Consider the following 19,734-nt stretch of genomic DNA (forward strand, 5'->3'; position numbering starts at 1 on the left):
AAAACAAAACAAACCCTAATTACTAATGAAGTGAGTTCAGTAATATTTCAAGATATAAGACCAATATACAAAATCACTTGTATTTCTATGTACTAGTTACAAACACACTGAAGTTAAAATACAGATTAATAAAGACAAAGATCCCACTTCAATCTCAGTGATTTGAATATAACAATGCCAAACATCCAACTCAGACATGTATGTATCAGTTGCTATGCAACCCTGAGGTATTACAAACATGAAAAGTTTTGACCTGCAGAGCCTTCATCTGGGTGAGAGCAATGCCAGGCTTCTCAGTTTGATCAAAAGAATTTTATTTATGTGATCAATATGTTTAGTATCTAAAACACCAGAATCTGTTTTCATTTAGCAAATATATTTGCAAACATCTCAACCTTTAATGATATGTTATTTCGTATCTAAGAATCCATGGCAGATTTAACTTTTTAACCAACCACATCTTTCAGTCTTTCTACTACATAGTTGGCACTTGCAGAAAGTTTACCAATTCTTTCTTAGAAAGCCCAGATAATCAGCATTTTAGAGGAAAAACCCAAGGCAATGGCTCTTCAAAGTTAGTGTGCATCAGAATTGCCTATTCGTCTCATTTCTAACGAGTTCCAATGTGATAGTAAAGCTGCAAGCTGGGGGATAGCACTTAAAATTACCAGTCTAAACGAGTGCTACTCAGACTACGGTCCTCTGGAAATTTTAAAGCAATGTGACAAAGTAATTGTGTCTGTGAAAACTAATGGTTTTCTACATCTTTCTTTTATTTTTTCTGATAATTCATTTTTATTATACTTGAAAAAAGTATTAGCAAGCAATGGATTATTGTGTTCAAACTGGTCTTTCACCACAAAATTTGAGAAACATTAGCCTAAAGAACATGGTATCCATCCATTCTTCTAGTATTCCATTGTCTTTGGAGATAAAGTTACATTTATTTCATTAACTTTACCTCCCAAAGAGATATATTAACTTTAGCCAAAAATCAGTAACAAAAAGTCACCTTATTAAGGTTTCTTTTTTCCTATAAAACTGTATTTAAAGACATTTATCAGTTAAACAGGTAAGTGCCCATTTATAATAAATCATTTTAGAATTTAATAACAGGGTAAAGATTTTTCTCTTCTGAAAAACAGCTGTGTTAAATTTTAAATAAATAAGAATTGAATCGCCCATAGCTTTTCCTTCTTTCTTAACTGCCCATGGGGATGTAAAAAAGAAACATGGGTGAGGAGGCTTTAATGGCCTGAGTAACTGATATTTTAAACAAAAATGTAAAAATAAAAGCAATCTTCCTGTGCAGAAATAGTTTACCACAAGCACTGCTGTGTAATTCTTAATATGAGGTCTGTCCAGAAAGGATTCAGCCATGTAATATAAAAAAAGAGACATTTATTGAAGATACAAGATACAAGAAACACTGTACATAGGACAATGATATCTCAGTCCCCTTCAAAGTTGGCACTTAGGGATCTTGTGCAGTTCTCCCAGTCGCCATCAGGTGCCCCACTGTATTTTCCAGAATCTCATAGATGGTCTGAAATCTCTTCCCTTTCAAGGGTGATTTTAGTTTGGGGAAGAGCCAGAAGTTGCAGGGCGCCAAATCTGGGCTGTAGGGGGGCTGAATCACCTGGGTGACTTGATGTTTTGCCAAAAAACTCTGCACAAGGTATGATGCATGAGTGGGAGCATTGTCCTGATGAAGCTGCCAATCACCAGTTGCCCATAGCTGTGGCCTTCTGAAACATCCAAATACTTTCTGTGCAGGAGTGTTCACACTTAATGCAAAATTTGATGCAAATTCATTGCTCTAGTCGCACATTTTGAATGCAACTGCTGCACAGTACACATGCTCATTCAAGGGTGTCTACAACCCCACTGACTAATACAGTGAAGTCAATGTTCACATGTGCATTCCAGTCCACTCTCCTTGGCTGCCAGGTTATATTGATGTTGCACAAACCGTTCTCGTTACATTAACAATGGCTGGACTCTTTCTGGACAGACATCCTATCTGATTTACAAATCAACTTTAAGTCACAAAACACTAACTTGTTTCACTTGATAAAAAAACAAATGTTACTTTTTAATCTAATTACTGGGGTTTCTTTTAAACATTGTTTTAAATTGGGAATTTCCTAATGCTGATTAAGGCCATGACCTTCACCATTAAGACTAATTCAAGAAGGTGACAGTAATATCAATGTAACTTGATCTTAAATATTCATGTAGCAATGGAAATGAGCAGTGGAGAAAATGTGAAACAGGCAAAATAAACTATTGGTATGTGGCTTTAAAAGCATTGGTATTCAGTTAATTTACAGGTTGATTAACAACGTCATTTCTGAATTTATCTTACATTCCTTGAAAAATAAGAGTATACAGATAACCCTTACAGAAATTTTCAAGATGCCCTAATATGAAAATACCCAAAATTAGATTGCTGGTTATGAAAGCAACAATAACAAAGGCTAGCAAATGGACTCATTCACCAGATAAATTACTCAAAAAGAAAAAGAGTACCTCTCATCCACAAAGAAAATTGTGTTGGGCTACATATCTCTATATTGGAAAATGCTTGGGAAATAATTACTTCTAAAACTACCATATTTGAAATGGGCAACAGGCAAAAATTTATTGCCATTAGTAAATCACTATGAAGCAATCATCTGAAGAAGAGAACACTTGGAATTTATCAATATTATGTTGGAATTTTAAAAATAATACTGTATCTCTTAGCCCCATTTGAGAATGTCATATAAAAAAGTGAGTCAAAGCCATAAGGCATGTTAACGCAAAATAGAAGATCAAACAACAAAACTGCTCTAAATCAGAGCTTCTCAAATCCTAATGTGCATTTGAACCATTCAAGTATCTTTTTAATTTTTAAAATGCACATTTTGATTCATTTGATGTATAATGGGACCTGAAATTCAGCAATTTTAAATAGCTCCCAGGTAATGCCAAATCCACAACACACTTTGAATAGCAAGGTACTAAACAATGCAAACATCTCATAAAAAGGTATGTTTATGGTATAACTCTGAAAAAGTCTGACAGGATTTTTTTAAGATCTTTTTAAAAATTTTTTTAAAATTTTCTTTTAATCATTGTTCAAGTACAGTTTTCTGCCCTCCACTCCCATTCCAGCCCGCCCACCCATCCCTCCCCACTTCCCTCTCATTACCACCCACCCCTAGTTTTTGTCCATGTGTCCTTTAAATTTGTTCTGGTAAAATTTTTTATTTTTAAGTAACCTTTTAAAATATACATACCATATGACCAAGCCATTTCATCCCCAGGTATTTAACTTAAACAACTGAAAGGAGATACACACACACACACACGTTCATAGCAGCTTATCTGTAATAACCAAAAATCAATCAACAGGCAAATGGATAAACTGTGGTATAGCCATGAAAAGGAATACTACTCAGCAATAAAGAGGACATATTATTGATACATACTCATATACATGAATCTCAAAACAATTATGCTGAGTGAAAGAAGCCAGACCAAAAAAGAATATATACTGCATCCTGGCCAGGTGGCTCAGTTGGTTGGAGCATTGTAGTGAACACCAAAAGGCTGCGGGTTGGATTCCCACTCGGGGTACATACCTAGGTTGCAGGTTTGATCCCAGATCAGAACACGTACGAGACATAAGAGATTGATGTTTCTCTCTCACATGGAGGTTTCTCTCTTTCTCTTTGTCTCTCTGCCCACCACCTCCCCACTTCCTCCCTCCCTAAACTCTGTAAAAATATCCTTGGGTGAGGACAAAAAAAATTTTTTAAAGAAAATATATACTGATTCCACTTATATAAAAGTCTAGAAAATACAAACCAAAAATGTTAATCTACATTGACAGAAAGCAAGACAGTATTTGCCTACAGAAGATGGAGGAACTTATAACAAGGGATGGAGGTGATATATATGTTCATTATTTTAACTGTGGTAATGATTTCACAGGTGTATACAAATGTCAACATTTACCAAATTGTGCATGTTATATGTGTACTTCATGTCACTTGATTAAAATCTATTTTAGAAAGATAGCTTTCAAATACAAAATTCTGGCTAAAATAACATCACAACTTACATAGATAAATTACAACACTTTGAAAAATTCCATGTAATATTGTGACACTGCGATATATAACAAGAAATGTATGTTTGGTCTTTGTCTCCTCTCCTGGCCCAGAACTCCTAAAACACTTATAATCTGTAATAAGAGTGACAAAGGTACCTTGATATTCCTAACAAACCCCTTTAATGTACACCAGAGTTTATGTGAATGCAGTGACTTTTGGAAAGCATCTAAGGGTAGGGGTTAGTTTCCAGGAGAACCAATCCTGTGATTAGAAGGGTTAGAACTTTCAGCCCTTCTGGGGAAAGAAGAGGAGCTGCAGATTGCAGATCAATCACCAATGGCTAATGAATTAATCAATCATGCCTATGTAATGAAGCCTCCATAAAAAAAAAAGGACCGGGTTCAAAGAGCTTCCAGTTTGGTGACCACAAGGAGGTGCTGACAGAGTGTCCGTGCTCTTTCCCCCTATGCATATCCCTCTCTCTGGCTCTCCCTGAAATATATCCTTTTATAATAGCAATAATACAGCAAGTAAAATGTTTCTCTGAGTTCTGTGAGCTGCTTTAGCAAATCAACAAAAAATGAGGGTGTCACTGAAGCCTCCAATCTATAACCAGTTGGTCAGAAGCACAGGTGGCAATCTGGACTTCCCACTAGCATCTGATGCTATTTCCAAGTATATAGTGTCAGAATTGAGTTGAACCGTAGCATAATCTGACGGTGCCAGAGTATTGCTTGGTGTGGGGGGAAAACACAGGAATAAATGTCAGAATCAGATATCCACAACAGAATGCCTAAACAAAGAATAAGAGCCTCCCTCTTTTGGGGGAGGTGAAAGTGAAAAGATTCAGAAGACCTTTCAAATCTCTCTTAATTCCAAGTAACCACTGAAAACATGTGCTGTAGAGTACGTAAGAAAGCCAGTGGTGATCCAGTAATAAAATAACAGGAAACAATAAAGTCACAGGATATAAATCAACATAGAAATTGATAGCTTTTTAAAATACAAGCAATAGCAAGTTATAAGGTATAACTTCTTTATAAGGTATAAGAGAAGATGACATTTATAATAGCAACCAAATAGGTAGAATTCCTAAGAATAAGCTTAACAAAAAATGCACAAAACCAATATGAAAATCACTCCTGCAAGATCTGTAAGTACACTTCAACAAATGAAAATATAAACCATGTTCTTGGATAGGAGGTCAACAGTACAAGGATGTCAATTCTTTATAAGCTAATTTATGAAGGTATGGTGAATCCCAATAAATGCACTAACTTTTTTCCTGGAGTTAGACAAAATAATTGTAAAGTTCATATGGAAAAATAAACAAGAAATTATAGTAAGAAAAACTCTGGAAAAGAAGAGGAATAAGAACGGGCAAAGTGACTGACTCTACCAGATATTTTTTAGAATGGTAAAAATAGAAAGATAAAATAATGAAATGATTGATGATTGCAACAGTAAATGTTCTGCACAATAAAACAAAAGAGAAACTTAAAAAACAAGCACAAATAACTTAAAAACCTCAAATATGATGAAAGTGGCACCTTAACCCAGTGAGAAAAGATATTTCTTTTAAATGGTGTTTGGACAACTGAATATCCTGTTGTATGGCGGGGGGGGGGGCGGGGGGAGATCTACATAGCAGTATACACTAGAATAAACCATACAAGTTTCAGAAGAAAATCTGAGATAATTAAGGACCCGAGAAAAGGGGGAAAACTCCTTAACAATAATTTAGAAACTAGAGCTCTGACTGGTGTGACTCAGTTGGCTGAGTGTTGTCCCACAAAGGAAAAGGTCGCTGGTCTGATTCTTGGTCAGAGCACAAGCCTGAGTTGCAGGTTGATGCCCCAGTTGAGACCAGTTCGAGAAGCAGCCAATCAATGTTTATCTCACACATCAATGTTTCTCTTTCTCCCTCTGAAAATAAATAAATAAAATCTTCAAAAAAAAAGAATCATTTTCCAAGAAGTGAAAACTTTGTATTTTGTTCTTTTAATGTTCTATTTAGTGCCATGTTTTTTGCATTTTTTAAAATGATATCACTATGTCCTCTCTGCCACCAAGTGTAGTGCCGCAGTGCAGTTTAATATCCCTAAGCCTTACAGAAAAAATGATGTGTTAGATAAGCTTCATTCAGGCAGAAATTACAGTGGCTATGAGTTCAATGTCAATGAATCAATACTATATATCATATAAAGTACCTTTAAACAAAAACATACATAAAACAAGGTTATGTTACGCCTTCATTGGTTGATGAAAATACACAGAGACCAGAGGCTCACAAGAATCTAACCCTGTATTTCCTCTGGGATCAATGGTTCAGCCATCCACTGTTCATGGAACTCTACAGAACATAACTACAGCAAAAAATAAAAATCCACTGTGTATTTGTTGTGTGCTTGCATGCATGTGTCAATGTGTATTTCATTTTGGTTACACAGACACACAATAGCAAAGTCAAAAAAGTTTGAAAGCCAATAAATAAAGAGTACAAGAAAAAACTCTGAAAACAGCAGTAAAATGGTGAGGCAGACAGGAAGGGATCATGGGCACACATGCTAATCATTTTCTTCTACTTTGAGTCAGAATTGCCCCTAAGCTGTGATTTGGTTAGTAAATCTATAGCAAAGGCTACACTTGTACTTGAGAAAAGTATCACAGATATTCTGATGCATGATCGAAATGAGAAGCACTATTCTTCCTCCCAAACTGGTAGCTCTCAAAGAGGATTTGCTAGATAAGTAACATCAGGATCACCTGGGAACTTCTTTAAAGTGCCCGACCCAGTTGTGGCCCCAACTACTAAATTCTACACTCTGAAAATGGTGACCAGTGTTTTTTTAACAAGCCTTCCAGGTGATTCTGATGAATGCCACAATTTGAAAATCACTGATCTAAATCTTTTGCATTTCTTTTAGCAGTATTTTGAAAGCCCTGATGAATTCTGCTAAGATGGCTGAGGCTATTTCAAACAAATCTGAAGGGTAACTGCTACTGTTACCCTACTGAAGCACCTATAATGTATAGGAAAAACTACTTCCAAGTAGTTTCTTTATGGAGAGTGACCCCTGTGCTTTAAGCCAAAGTAAAATCTACACATTACTTGTATAATAACCAAGAAGCATGGTGTCTTTCAGCCATCCTCCATTAACAGTTTCTTTTCCTCAGAACTCCTTAAACAGATAATGTTCTTTGCGCCCCCCAAAATAACGTTCTTATAACATGAGTACGCTAGTTCTAAAAGGTGAATCTATACTAGACCACAAAAGTTCTTTCAGCCCTTCAACAATTCTCCTGGGCATCACACACTTCCCAATATGAAAAATAATGACGTGTCTATTAAAAGAACTTATGGCATTCTGCCACATGGACATAATTTTAAAACTAGTTTGTAAATATTAATCCAAAGTATATTATACTCAATTAGCTATTACATAAATTCATATATAATCTTGTTCAAATCATATTCTTCATGTCACAAATTTCCAAAATATCATTTTTATCTTCCACATAACACATTAAACCTCATATGGAGTTACCTGTGTACAACTCTTTTCTATGGGGCTATAAGCTGCTTAAGCCCCACATTTTCTCTCTCTCCATGTCTCAAGTACACAGGAGGTAATGATCATTCTTTCAGCAAATACAGGGTTCAGCAGAAGTAACTCCTGCTTGAGTGTGGTTGGTAGAGTAATAATATGGGTGTAATAATCGAGTTTTAATTTGAACACTTCACTTAAAATATCATATGGTGCACTTGAATGTGATATTGTTATGTTACAGAGTTATATACTTATGATTTTGTAATTTAAAAGGGGCATTATTTGTGCCAGACCCTGTATTTAATGAGCAGCTACCATATCTCATTCACTGTATCAGATGACAGACACAAAGGTAGTACAGAATCCCTGTGTTCATAGAGCTATTTACTGAATGAATAAACCTCACAAACAACTACAATGAAAGTCTGAGAGTGTAGTTGAGATGAAGACCCAGTTTACCAATGTTATGCATGCTATTTAAGTTACTATTTAAAGCCATATGACTGTTAGAGAAAATACAGAGAAAAGACACTTAATAGTTAATCACACTTTAATGTTTTATAATAAAAATAAATAAAAGTCTATGAACAATGCAAGGCTTACGACTATAGATTAAGAAATTAACTATAAGGTCTCACACATATCACCCACTTATAAAATGAACAAAACAGCAGAAATATTTGCCCAGTTCACCAAGTAAAAAGTTTGTGTTTAGAAATTTTCTAGGATACACACGCATACATACATACACATGCTAACAGCAGCTGCCTCTGTAGTGTCTGAAGGACACTTAGTTTTTATGTATATCATTTTGTGTTACTAAATTGTTATCTTCAATCATGTGAGTATTAATTTTCAATTTTAAGCTAGAAATGTTGAAGTATCAGGGGAGCCAATTTGTAAAGTATATGACTGTCTGATCACTCTGCTGTACACCTGAAACTAATACAAAATAATATAGAATGTAAACTGTAATTGAATAAGAAAAAAGGCTAGAAAAATGTCTTAGACATAAAAATAACATATTGTTTATGGCAGCATCTCTTTTTTATAATGATGGGAATAAAATCTGGAGCCTACCTATATATTTGGGATAAGATAACACAGAATTGGGTTGTCATTTGGCCATGGAAATTCTCCTGAGGGGTTCTGAACTGGTCACAGATTCCCAAAACATTCACAGAAAGACCTGAGGGATCCATGAACTTGAGTAAGAGGAAATAATCCATTCTCTAATTTCACTCACTTCTAACATATTTAACATTTCCTTTAATTACTAATGTAGGCAGCAGACCACAGTAGTGCTAGTAATACTTACCAAATATTTAAATTAAAAATTGTTTTAATATTGATAACTACATTTCAATTTAATTGGACTATGTGGTTTCATTTTATGCATTCAGTAAGTCATTCTGAGGAGTTTCACCAGACAGCCAAAGGAGTCCAAGTCACAAAAAAGGTCAAGAAGCCTTGGATAAGTTTTCAAATGAAGTGTGATAACCCCCATCTGGAAATTGAGGGAGGAAACATTTTGAGTTTATTACAATTAGAAAGGTATCAGAAATCAGTGGGCAGTAGATTGATAAGAAACTTCCTGATAAGCCAGCCCCAAACAACCAACTACAAACTGAATGTCAGAAACATACCAGTTGCAAACCATCTCAAGAATCAAACAAACGTCAACAGTATCCTCTTCAGTACCATGCTTTCCAAAGTTTCCAAACTTAAGTGTTCCTCCTAGGGTTCACTGGTATAGCAGAATGTTTCTCTTCACTTGCTTCTCTAGTGTATACCACACACTGAACAGATTTTTGTATCACTAATACCTATTTTCCCCCTAGGCCATCTAATCTTAAAAAAAAATCACTTCTAAGAAACAAATACAATATTTAATTATCAATTACTCAAGATACAATTATTACTCTGAAGATTAGCTAAAGATTTAGTTCTCCTGGCTGTTAACTTTCAAAGCCTTTAATTTTTTAAATCAATTTGATTGTTAACTTCTCTGCCAGGAAACAGAGATGGAAGGAGGAAAACAGTGCCAATTTGTTATTGTCTGACAGATATAAAAATATATTTAATTGTCAGGAGAAAAAAATGTTAAGGTATACCACAGAATACTGTATGGAGGTACTCTGTATATGTTACTCTTCCATATTCCTTCATATTTATTATTCTGTATAACTAAAAATTATCACTAATTAAAAAAACAGCAACTGCATGTAGAAAACTAACAAGTCTTTATAAAAAAGTTAATCTTTAAAGTTATCCTTTGAGATACTCATTAAACAGATGGAGAAATATTATTTGATGAGATAAATTTATTTTGCCCAGAGGGAAAGTGGCAGAGGCCAGTATTGGAACCTAAGTCACAACCTCAAAGTTCCAACAACTTCATCAAATTAGTAGTACCAACTAAGGGTTGCTTGTCAATTGACTCCCCAACCAACAACATTAATGCCTTTGTCCACGAAAAAGGGGTTGGTGCAGTAAGAAAGTTGGAAGATACAAGGACATGAGTTAGAGAGCCAGCTGATAAGACAGGCTGACTCTTCCAATCTGCATAGCAATACTAGCTAACAAGAAAAAATAAACCTAAAGGCACACACACACACACAAACGCACACACACACGCAGTCTTAATGTCTATACATGTATGTCTATATGTGTATATGTATACACACACACACAGAGCTAAAAAGAATCTGGAAGTGACTGCCGTCTTCTTCTAGCATAAATCCCACAAGAAACAGTCCTACATGATGAAATAGACAACTCTGAAGTTGTTCCATTTAAGTGTAGACAAGACCAAAAACAAATCAAGGATCAGTTTTAAGGTAACATCATAATCATGATGGACATTCTGCTATGTGCATTAGTCTCCTTCATTGGCTTATTACTACCTATTATCCTTTCTTCCTCAGGTGGTTCCCTATGCATCCATTACTGTTTTTCTACCACAAGTCTACTTAAAATGAAATAAAGATGCAGTGCTGTGTTTTTAATATTTCAATACTTTAAAGGTCACTATTTCACAAATGAGGAAACTAAGGGCCAAAAAAGTTAAATAACATCTGTGAGGTCACACAGAATTCATCCCCTACTACTTCGAAAATTAGTAAGTGTGAAGGGTTTGCTTTCTTTTTTTTATTTTAAATTTTTTTAAAGATTTTATTTATTTTATTTTTAGAGAGGGAGGGGAGGGAGAAAAAGAGAGAGAGAGAGAAACATCAATGTGCAGTTGCTAGGGGCCATGGCCTGCAACCCAGGCATGTGCCCTGACTGGGAATCGAACCTGCGATGTTTTGGTTTGCAGTCCGGGCTCAATCCACTGAGCTATGCCAGCCAGGGCAGGTCTGCTTTCTTTAAAAAGCATTCCAATCTCATTAAAAAATGTGATACATATAAAATATTCTAACCTCATTAAAACACCTTACAAATTTAAGGTTTGTAAAAACACACCAAGTAAACAATTCACTTTGGGTCAAACCACGGATTAAAACAATTTAACTCCACAACTTTTGATTATGTTATATACCCACTAGAAGATCTCTTAGAGCAGCTCCCTGGTTAAAGCTCCATTCTCAGGAAGGTAACCCCTAACAGCACATGTATACTAACTCCCTCTGTTCCTTGACTGGTAGACTTAGAAGTAGACAGATACCTGATACAAGCCAAACCAATAACACCCTCTATCTCAGGAATCTGGAATTTTAAACTGGAAAAAATATAACAATGACTATAATAGCTAATATTTATTGAATGCTTACTGCATGGCAAAAACTGTACCAAGCACACTACAATCCATCCTCCAACAACCCCATGAAATTTTATACATCTCATGGGGTTGCCTGAGGACTCAAACCCAAATAGTCTGGCTCCAGAGCACGTGTTCTTAAGCACTAACCTGTACTACTTCTCAAAAGATTAAGAATGGTTAGAATGACATCAATGTCACTTGCTGAGGAAGGGCCCATAACTGCCCTGATTCTTGTCCTTCCCAAACCTTGAGAGTTCACCCCTTCCCTGGTGTTTGTGAGACAACCTCCAGGAATGTTAAAGTAGACAGATTTGGCTTTTGTTACTTGAAACCTAATGATCCCACCTGTCAAATATTTTTAGGCTTCATTTTTAGAGAGCGGATACAGATGAAATCTAAAATCTAAACTTACACCACAGACAGATCGTTCCTTTGACTTTTTTTTTTTAAAAAAAAGGAATGTGTTTACAGAAGGCATTCACCACCAAATTTCTTTCATAGTATCTCCTGATGAAAACTTTTAAGGACTCCTAGATGCCTATGGAATAATAAGTGATAGAACAGTAGAGATGTCATGAACTTTAGATATCATCTAGTTCTCAACACACATTTTACAGATGAAGCAGGTCAATGGTGAAACTAAGAGCCCTGGAGTCAATCACCAATAGAGCCTGAGTTCAAATACCACCTTTACCATGTTCTAGTCTAGGTAGGAGTGTCCTTCGGCAAGATACTTAATTTCTTTTTAAGATTTTATTTATTTATTTTTAGAGAGGGAAGGGAGGTGGAGGGGGGGAGAGAGAGAGGAGAGAGAAACATCAATGTGCGGTTGCTGGGGGGTATAGCCTACAACCCAGGCATGTACCCTGACTGGGAATCGAACCTGTGACACTTTGGTTCGCAGCCCATGCTCAATCCACTGAGCTACGCCAGCCAGGGTTTGATACTTAATTTCTAAAGCCTTGGGTTCTTCTTCTGGAGAAGAGATAACAACACCCACCCATCCTAGAGTATAATGAGCTGTAAACCAGCTAGAGTTTAACAGCCTGGCACATGCTCAGCACACTAACACACATTCAATAAATGGTAGCTGAGATGGTAGTGATGACCAACCAGAGGCTTAGAGAAGTTAAGCAACTTTCCCAGATCATATAGCCACTAAACAACAAAACTGAAACTTAGAAAACAGCTTTCATACTTGTACCTCCATTCTTTCTTCGGTACCATTCTACAAACTGCTGAGCCTAATCAAAATTATCTACAAAATTCTACCTTTTTTCAACCTAGCCTGTACTCCAACAATTTTTTTCATTCAGTTTGTTCTAAACATATCTATTGCTGATGATATAGCAGGAAACAAAGGAAAGAAGTAAAAGCCATCTGCATGGAGGCTGTGGTTGGGGGTGGGGGGGAGAGTGCCAGCGCTAATGCTAAGAGAATGACGTGCTCAGAAATGACAGACTGCTATCCTCCTCAAGTTTCTATCTGTAGGGGAAGGATAGACAACAATAGATTAAAAGCATTTAACATGGAAGAATCTTCTTTTAGTCTATGTAACATCCACAGAACTAGTTTGAAATATTCCTGCACTAAATATTTGCTTCAACATACACCATACAACCAAAAGCCCAAATTGTTAAATCTCTCTCTGAGGAACCTTCTCTATACATTCCAGTAAGTTTTCTCTTACTCCTCTTAACTACAATGACATTTAACTTTTTCTAGTGTTCTTTTAGTGTCTGTCAGGCTGACTTAACCCAGTTGTTTTTGCTAACTTTGCAGATACATTTTTTACCTCAATGATTCATTTAGGTGGCCTCAAGTGAAGATCTGTATCATATTCTTTTTATCTTAACAATACTTCAGCACACAGCTGTACACATACTGATATACAGGCCCTTTTAAAGAGTTTCCCAATATCCTACTTAGGTAACATTCGGAACTTAGACGATACCTGGCTCCTGTTTGCTTTTGTTGCAAGAATAAACACTTAACCTTTTCACAATGTCAGCTTACAAAATTGCATTTACACCCTCTTTAGAATTGTCCCCACATTATAAAACATGAAATATATTGCATTAGAGCCAAAAATAACTTATGGTAAAAAGACTGAATATATTTCTACTCTATCACTCAAAATATTAATAAAAACTAGACAACTAACATATGAAGGAGAAATGACAATTTAAATCAGTTATGGTCTTTTTTTAAAAAAAATAAATGGAATCATCTAGTTCACATTGATTTTGGTTCATTCTAGTATGAAGAGATCTTACACAAATCTACATACATCTATGAGAGGGGTAATTAACATAAGATAAAGACTAATATTGCAACCATGCTTGTATATAAAAAGTTCTATATTTAAATAGGTCTCTGACTCAAGAGGAAAAGAAAATTAGAATTGTGGTATACACAGTACACCCAAGAAAGAAACCAAAGAGTCCCTGGAAGAATAACTTAAACCAAATTCTGCTAATGAATTACACACACACACACACACACACACACACACACAGTGTTTACCAAAACAGCTCTTGATATAGAAAAAGAAACAGAAGCTCGTTCAACACTCAACAAACACATGTTATATGTCAGGCACAGTTCCAGGAACTGAAATATATTAAGGAACAAAACATATAAAGATCCCTGGTCTTACAGAGATTACATTCTATTAGAAGAAAATGAAAATAATAAAAGAGTAGCTTCCCACAATTTTATTGTATGCTTAGGAGAACAAACAGATAAATATAATGGTGCCAACAGGAAAACAGACTTACAAGAGAGAGAAAAAGAGAGAAAGAAAATTTGAAAAGCTAAACATAAAAATCAAAGTGATGAAAAACTACTTCTTAATAATTTTTTATTTCAATCAAATCAGTATCATTTCTCATGGTTCCCAAACTGATAAAAAGTACATTTACTAAAATGATAATCAACTTAATAGTCCATAAGATGACTTGGGGTTCTGTAAGAAGTCAATGTGGAGCATAGTGATTAAGAATGAGCTTTTGTGACATTAAAGGCAAGGATCTGAATTCTACCCCTGCCAGTTACTAGTAGTGAGACCCTTCAGTTTCTTCATCTATAAGATAGAAGCGATAATATTTCAAAGGGCTGTTACAAGGATTAAGTGAAAACCAAGAACTAGAAACAACTCAAATATCCAACAGATAGATGGATCAATATACAGGGGGTAGGCAAAAGTAAGTGTGCAGTTGTGGGTATGCAAAATAGTTTATTCTTGTATTATCATTTATTATTGTATTATTTATTCATATTACAACTGGACATCTACTTGTGCTCACCCTTGTACTATAGCATATAAATTCATTGAGATACTATTCAGTAATAAAAAACAATGTACTGATATATGCAACAGGGATAAATCCTTAATGCATTATGCTGAGCAAAAGGAGCCAAACACAATAAAGTATGTACAGTTAGTTTCATTTAAACGAAATTCTAGAAAAAGCAAAACTAATCTATAACGAGAAAAAGGAAATAAGTGGTTGCTTAGAACTACTGGTGGAGAGGGACTGACGTGCAAAGGAGCACAACGGAATTTTGGGGGTATTTAAAATGTTTCTATATCTTGACTGTGGTGTCTTCATTGGTACACACATTTGCCATAATTCATCAAACTCTATGCATTAAATGGGTACATTTTATTATATGTAAATTATACCTCAAAAAAGTTAATTTTAAAAAGGAAGCCCTGGCTGGCGTAGCTCAGTGGATTGAGCGCGGGCTGCAAACCAAAGTGTCACAGGTTTGATTCCTAGTCAGGGCACATGCCTGGGTTGCAGGCCATGGCCCCCAGCAACCACACATTGATGTTTTTCTCTCTCTCTCTTTCTCCCTCCCTTCCCTCTCCAAAAATAAATAAATAAAATCTTTAAAAACAGTCTTTCTTAAAAAAAAAAAAATTAAAAGGATCCATAAGATAACAGTGTAAAGCTCTTGGCACAGTACCTGTTGCACAAGTAGTATTCAAAAATGATAGATATATTAAAAACTACCACTATATAAACTCATGGAGAAGTGGCAGAACCACTGATCACCTGATCCCTCTGGCTGTTTAGATTCTAAATACACATAATGTTAACTAACAGTTTTTAACCAAGACTAAGTACAATGTGTAGCACTACAGAGACTAAGTTATAGAAAGATGCCAATTGGCAGATCTTAGGCAAAAAGCAATGAAAACAAGAAAAGTAAAAGATGCTTGTGTGTCCAAAAGGGAAGAAAAAGCTAAGAAAAAAATACGGTCTACTGATAGACTGCTACCAAAATAGAATACCAATGTCACAGAACACCTAGATTTATCACAGCATTATTTACAATACCCAAGATAAGGAAGCAACCTAAGAGTCTACCGATAGACGATTAAAGATGTGAGACACACGCACACACAATGAAATACTACTTGGTCATAAAAAATGAATTTTACAACAACACAGACAGAACTAGAGGATATACTAAGTGAAATAAGTTAGACGTAAAAAGACAAGTACCACATAATTTCACTTACATGTGTAACTAAAAAAAAACAAAATAAACAAACAAATCAAAAAGAAACAGACTCACAGATACAGAGAACAAACTGATGATTGCCAGAGGGGAGAGTGCTGGGAGGCTGAATAGAAAAGGTGAAGGGTTTAAGATGAATGAATTGGCAGTTACAAAATAGTCATAGGAATGTAAAACTACAGCACAGGCAATACACTTTGTTGGGGGGAATTACTTGGTAAATTACTGTCTAACCACTATGCTGAAATTAATATACTACTTAATGTCAACTGTAATTAAAAGATTGTTTAATGAAGATTAAAAAATAAAATTACAAAAAAAGAAAAACCTAGATTACCTCATCTAGGTATTATAAAAATGTAACTCAAAACTGACTCAATGACTATACAAAATTTAATGATAGTCTAATACCTGCACAGAGACAGCCTTAATTTTATTCCGGAAAGGGTATGCCCATGAAGGCTTTAAGTGAAGTCAAAGGATACTGCCAAGCAATCAGAAAAGAGGGCCATGGTCATATTGTGGGCAATTTAGAAATGTCAAGCAAAAATTATAAATCCATATGCTAAGGTTTTTCTTGTTTGTTTTACAAGTCTGTTATTAAGGTAACTAATTAGAAGCACATTGACAGCTGAAGTTGAAATACAACTCAAATGAAACAAGACATTTATGAAATTTATATTTTACTGCTGCTTATCAAGGCAGAACATTTTTTTAATGAACAAGTAATTGTACTAAGTAACAAAAATCCTGTACATAAGACCAGCAGAACTAAAGTGGCTGTCACTCATGAAAACACAAGTCTTCTGACATGTTTTTTGTTGTTTTTTTTTTTTAAGAAAAAACTAGTACCCCATTTAGACAATCTGGGAAGCCAAAGACTTTAGACTACATATTAATCTAAATTGTCAGGGCTGGTTTAGTTTTGTTTTAATTGTAAGAAACTTCACTTGTAACATTAACCAGACAGAAAGGGCAGGACAGAGAGTCAAGAAGTCCTGGTTTACAACTCTAGTTCTTACCAGAATTTGGATTTTTTTTTCCCTTAAACTGGGCAAATGGAGCAGACTTCTTTAAATAATCTAACTTTAGTGCTGATGCTCCAGCTTGAAAAATCACACACTTTACTGAAAAAGTTAATAGTACAAAGCTGTGATAGGGCTAAGCATTTACTTTTACTCTAACATTAAAAATAACTAAACTGAAAGTTTTCTTCCTAAATTCAGATAAAATACCAACATATGCGGCAAACTAAGGACCTAAAGCAGTAACTAAATGATCACTGTTTGCGAAAAGTATTAACAACATACCTTCCAGGGGCTAACTGTTCATTCTAGAACAAGTTTCTAGATTCAAGTTTTTCCCAAACCAAGATAATAGGATCCAAGTAGTTACAAACAGTACAGGGTGGGGCGAAAGTAGTTTTACAGTTGCAACTGTAAACCGTGTATTGATACTTTAAGACTCATCAGCCAGCTTTCTTTTGGGGTCAAAACCCATAAAGTAACATTAACATAAATTTAATTTTATGGAATCCAAAGTTGTGTTGTTTACAGTTCACTTCAATTAATTCTTGTACATACAACTTTCTTATTTTAATTATCTTTTCCATGGAAAGCTGAGCTAAGTTAGAAATAAATCTTATTCAAAATTAATTTTCACATAGGACACAGTTCTAAACTTTCAGCATAAATGTTGGGTTTTTATCTTATTTACTTATAAGGAGTTGAATGTTCACCCTGATAGTGCAGCCATCTTTATATTCTACAGAAAGTGCAAAACTCTCAAGTAATCAATCACCAGAGAAATGTGATTAAATCACAGCACAAAATAGCAATACAGGATACTATAATGAGGTCAGAACTCGAGCAGCCAATCAAAGGCACAAAAGCATTTCCTGCAATATTAACAGTCAAAAGAGAAAACCAATCACAGGAACCTCAAGCCTTCTGTTGACAGTCACAGAAGCAAGAGAACCAATCCTCGAATACCCAGCGTTGACAATAAGGCGGGACCGTAGGCTCATTGAAGAAAATCTTCAGGGTGCAGTTACTATAAACTTCCCATGCAAGTAACACCATCCAGAGTCACAAACACTGTCAAACCAAATGAAATTCAACCGTATGCAAAATTTAACCCATCACGCAGAAAAAGCATTTTTGCCAAAATGCGCTCTATTATCAAAAATGCAACGGTCAATTTTAGATGTACTGGGTCCTCAACTTCTAAAAGACTCCCCTCTGGTGACAATTCTCGGGGCGGCAGCATGGGGACAGCACACCGCCAGCAACTCTTTGCTGAACATCCCTGGTTCCTTTCCAAGGCTGCGTACTGAGCGGCCGCCGTCCGACCTCATCTCAGTGCCCTCCTCGGAGCACTGAGCTAGCGGGTTCCCGGCTCCCTAACCTTACAACCTGCTAAGGAGTCGCAGAACCCGCCCTCCCTCAACGCAGTGCCGCAACGCCTCATTCCGCCACGCCACCGAGGGCCTGGGAACGTGAACTACCTTGCTAGGAGGAAGATGTTTGTTTTAAAAGCGCTTTACTTTCCACAAGTTATTTCAAAGAGCTCCCAATGCAAAACTAAATTTAAAAGTGAAAAACAAATCTTTCCCAGTCAAAAAACCCCTCGCTCACTAGTTAACCCAGCGTCGGGGGTTAAAAAAAAGGTAAACAGAGGCCCTACGCCAAGTGCGGCCAGAACATTCCCTGCGCCATTCCCAGCTGCCGCTTACGGCAAGGCCCCCTTACGGCAGCGTAAGCGGAGCTGCGAGCTAATCACAACACTCGGACGCAACAACATGGCGGCCGCGGGCGGGCGCTGCGCCGGCAGAAAGGGTTTACGCTACTCCGCCGGCGTAGGGTCTCATGCGTTGAAGCGGCAGCGGCGCCCTCCAGCGAGCGTAAAGCGCGCTGTGAATGGCAAGGCCCGACTGACAAAGGGGAGGGGGGAGGAGAGAAGGGGGGGGTAATAAACACTCGAGTCCCTACCGATTCCTCCTCCTTCTCCATCCCGGTGGGCATCTGGGGCACGGCCCGGTTGATGGAGACGCAGTCGTTGAGATCAGGCATGTCCTTGCCGCGGTAGATAGGCAGCGGTTTGGCGGCGTCCAGCGCCCGCGCTCGGAAGGAGAGTTTACTCATTGTCTCCCCGCCTTACAGGAACAGCCCGGGCGGCGGCGGCGGGGCGGGTGGGGAGGGGGGGAGGACTCCCGCCGCCTCCTCCACCTCCTTCCTCAGTGCAGCGCGGCCGGCCCGCTCCTCCTCCTCCTCACTGCCCCCGGCCACAGCATGGGCGCCCACCCGCCCGAAAACAGCCCCCTGCCGCCCGCGGCCGCTTCCACACACTAGATCCTCCGCTCGCCCGCCCGATCCGCTCCCTGCGCCATGGCCAACATGGCGGACATTACCACAGCGGCGGCGAGCGATCCCGGCAGCCCGCGCGAGAGCGCGCCCCCGCCGCGGGGACGCGCCTCGCCCTTTCCCTCCCTCCCTTCTTCCTCTCCCTTCCCCTCCCTCGCCTGTCCACCCACTCTCTCCGCTGCGCAGCCGGCCCGCGGGAGCGTGCCCAGCCTCGGGCGCCTTAGGCACCTCGGGGTAGAGGGGGCGGTGGCGGCGCTCCACTCGGCAGTCCGCGCTCTCGCCGAGTGGCAGGTGCCAGGTGCGCAAGTTCACCCGCGCCCCCGAGCGTGCGCCTCTGCCTCCGCGGCCCCGACACGGAGCCCAGCTGGGCGCCCCCGAGGAAGGCGCCGGGCAAAACAGCCCCGCCGAAATTCTCATGGGCG

The 19,734-nt window shown here is 37.6% G+C and overlaps 1 protein-coding gene across 5 annotated transcripts in view; it reads right to left on the reverse strand.

Moving 5' to 3' along the window:
- EPC2 (enhancer of polycomb homolog 2) overlaps positions 1–19,373 on the reverse strand; it is a 120,962-nt gene extending 101,589 nt beyond the window's left edge. For 3 of the 5 annotated variants that reach the window (XM_028508386.2, XM_036023520.1, XM_036023519.1), the window contains exon 1: positions 18,941–19,370. In XM_028508386.2, the coding sequence (XP_028364187.1) occupies positions 18,941–19,093 (153 nt within the window). In that variant the 5' untranslated portion in view covers positions 19,094–19,370. Of the gene's footprint in view, positions 1–18,940 lie in introns of all 5 variants that reach the window. The other 2 variants (XM_036023521.1, XM_028508385.2) reach the window with 2 other exon arrangements.
- Between the last annotated feature and the right edge of the window lie 361 nt (positions 19,374–19,734).

Source organism: Phyllostomus discolor, chromosome 4, assembly GCF_004126475.2.
Source record: "Phyllostomus discolor isolate MPI-MPIP mPhyDis1 chromosome 4, mPhyDis1.pri.v3, whole genome shotgun sequence".
NCBI classification, from domain to species: Eukaryota; Metazoa; Chordata; class Mammalia; order Chiroptera; family Phyllostomidae; genus Phyllostomus; species Phyllostomus discolor.